Source organism: Perkinsus marinus (assembly GCF_000006405.1).
Source record: "Perkinsus marinus ATCC 50983 genomic scaffold scf_1104296957478, whole genome shotgun sequence".
NCBI classification, from domain to species: Eukaryota; Perkinsozoa; order Perkinsida; family Perkinsidae; genus Perkinsus; species Perkinsus marinus.
Genome location: NW_003207125.1, coordinates 116803 through 120158, shown reverse-complemented (window position 1 = coordinate 120158; position 3356 = coordinate 116803). Strand labels below are relative to the sequence as shown.

Sequence of the window (3356 nt, the reverse complement as noted above, 5' to 3'; positions counted from 1 at the left end):
TGAGAAATTATTATCATCATGATGTCTCTGTGGGAGCGTTTCAAGAGCTGCACCGTCACCAAGGGAAGAGTAGAGGTGGACATGTGTGGTGCTGAAGCACCCACCTCGAGTGAAAGCGCTGCTAGCGCCCTAGCTAGAATCGGCCACAGAGCCTCTAGCAAGTAAATGTCATAATCAGTCTTCGCTGTGGAAGGCAGTAGGAGCTCATCGAAGAAGCTTCGGTCGAGTATGATATCATCCTCGACCGATTTGATGGAGGGCAACCCTCGTTGGTGTTGAGAGACAGGAATCACCATAACTGGAGGGGAACTAAGACGATTCATGCGATATCCAATGCAGTTGGGGTGCTCATTACACTTTTCCTGAGTTTCAAGACCGCTCCCAGAATCCAAATTGACACGTTAAATTCAATTCTGGTATCGCTCTTGAAGCTCAGCAAAGGTCTGTTGAATACACGGAGTCTAATTATACTCGAACTGGACCAACCTTGAGAGTGTCAGCAAACTTCGACGATGCGCTTTTCATTTCGCGCTCGCCATTATAATCGATAATCACATGGGGACGATATGAGGGCTCTGCCCGAATTTAGCCAAACCCGATTTTAACCAACTAAAAACCGCGCGCCATTATAATCTATTACTATATATATTAGCATTATTTTACCCAATCGCTTGGGGAACGTTTAAGCAATAACAGGTAGCCATGGAGAACACTTAAAAACTTTTTGTTATGTAGAGTGTATGGTTCAGTGGTTAAGTTTCGTGTTTGTAAGTGCAACGGTATAGGATTCGAACCTAAGCAATATACTCTTAATTATTTCAGAGCTTAAATTGGGCTTTCCAGCCGCTGGGGGATTACTTTGGTTTGGTTTTAAGAGTTGGAATAGCGCGTTGGTTAGTCTTCGGTTCTGAGTAACCGGTGGCGCTGGTTCAAAACGTTTTAAGAGCGTTTTTATCAGCTGTGTTCGATGCTTTTGTACCATTTTGAATAACTATATACAAGGCCCGATTTGGAGCTCGAAGCAATGAATCGTTTCAAACTAGATAACTACGTAAATGAATAATGAAATACTAGTCCACTCCTGCTGCAGGAGTCCTGGACCTATATTACAGCAATAATCTACTAGTTGGCAATTGGCAACTGCCCGGTAAGTCCGTCGCGCTAGCAATTCCCAAGATTATTCGCGTGTCTACTTCCAATAATTTTCGCTAGAGATTTGTGTGATGTGAACTTCACATTGTGAAGTAGGCGCATTGTCCCAGCGACGGTCGCTGAGGGACCTACCCGCGTTCTACGACACTGTCGTTACTGTCGTAGCGACAGTATTATGATAATGTGAACGTGTATTGTTAATAGCGCATTATTAATAAGTTATTAATTGACACTGTAAAAACGCGACTCGTTCAAGAAGATAAAAATGACATTTGCGATTGATCTCAGATGATACAGTATGCGGACTCCTAACTAAAGATCTCAGTCTCACTACCAGTCTCTAACAAGACCACTTAACACATAGTCAGGGATAACTAATTAAGCTTGTGAGCTAGTTCGTAGGTAAAAAAACAAAGAAAAAGCCCACTACGCAGGGGAAACATCGTTCGCTCATTTGCAAATACAGAAGAAACAGTTTAAAAACGACAAGTTCCCGCATATGCAAGAAACATCAAGAGTCCTAACGAGAAAGAATAACATAGAATCGAACCAGCGACCTTCGGATCAGAATACTTAACTTATTCCCAACTTAGCTACGAATCATATGCAAGTATTTCTTCCAGGATTGTGTTTTTGAGTTAGAAATGAACATTAGCAATATTTTGGAAAAAATCGTGACAAAAATATAAATTCCGATTTTGTTTAAACATTACCCTTTTTATCGATTATATTGGCGCGCGGTTTTGTATTGGTTAAATTCGGGTTTGGTAAAATACAGGCGTCACGCGACATGAGAGTTCTGTGAAAATTTTTCGTATTGGTTTCTGTACATTTGTACCCGAATTCGTATAACAACAGTATAAAACAGTTTTCTGTATAGTGAAAGTAACTTGTTGATATGCATTACTCCGCTTAGGAGTAGGAGATCGCTTTGTTGCCTTCTAGTAGGGACTTTACCAGACACCCTCATCGCGCGTCTCTTCATTTCGGAGAGAGGGGGAAGGCTCAGGGTAAGCCTCCTACCTATGTTGGGGGTGCTACCTCCGGAGGAGACAGTTGAGGAGGAAATGTTTCTGAACTTTTTAAAACAGTAAAATTTTGTAGCTTAGAAAAATCTGATCATTATAAGTTCTACGGATAAGAGAAATTTCGATAAGTATGATCATAATCGATCACGAACAGTTACAGGGTGTAGGCGAGGCACGCTCTCCATATTACTGTTGGGCGATCGAAACTGAACACACTATGTAGGGCGATAGTAAGTAATCGCAATTTGTGATATCGCGTGTTTTACTGTGCATTTCGAGGCATCAAAAGGCGCCGAGCATACGGTTGTGTACACATTCATGCAGAGCTCCAGAAGTACTTTCTAATAGTGTGTGATAAGAAGTTCTGCGGAAAAATGTTCGATTTCCCCTGAGATGAGCTCAATACTTTTCTCAACAATCATGGGAGTTTATATACGATTTGGGAGAATTTACGAGGAGTGTCTAGAAACTAACAAAAAATTTTCAAAGTTTTCCTCAGAGTTTTCATATTGTCACCAACACATGTGGTTGATGAACGTGTGCAAATTTATTTCCACACTGCTTATAGGGGTCATAACTCCTTAGCTCTCAAAAGTCTCGGGGGTAGGGCGGCACCCTGAAAATTTTCAGATCAGATTTTACTGTTTCTTTGGTTACTCTCCTTATGTGTGGCATATGCCTTCACATAATCGACACATGCGCAAGTTCGATCCCGGCATCCTACAAATTCGAAAACCACTCTGCTTCTGCCAAACTCCCCGAGATGGAGGACCTCCTTCGCTGTCGCGGCCCTGATCGTTTCGGGAGTCGGCGAGCTCATTACGGTGATATCACTATGGAATTCGAATCTGCGGTTTTACACATGCGCGGCTCGCAAGGTGCAGTACAGCAACCATACTGTACTGACGACCACATTCTCCTGTGGAACGGTGAGCTCTTCAATGACGAGCTCAACGGGTCCAGCAGAAGCGACACTATAGAGGTTTTCAATAGGCTGTGCGCAGCTGAGGAACCGATCGTCGCTTTGGAAGCTCTGAAAGGACCATTCGCGTTCGTATATTACGATGCGAAGCGGGGGGAGGTCTGGTTTGGTCGTGATAGGCTCGGCAGAAGATCTCTGCTGTTATCTAATGATACTGAAAATGGTCTGACGATAGCCTCTGTTGGGAGTATTGG

At 42.9% G+C, this 3356-nt stretch overlaps 1 protein-coding gene across 1 annotated transcript in view; it reads left to right on the top strand.

Moving 5' to 3' along the window:
• Positions 1-3015: 3015 nt before the first annotated feature.
• Positions 3016-3356, top strand: part of Pmar_PMAR024213 (conserved hypothetical protein) — a gene marked incomplete at both ends in the record, with an annotated part of 3718 nt that continues 3377 nt past the window's right edge. Inside the window, one exon of the mRNA XM_002774786.1 lies at positions 3016-3109. Coding sequence (XP_002774832.1) covers positions 3016-3109 — 94 coding nt within the window. The remainder of the gene's footprint in view (positions 3110-3356) is intronic.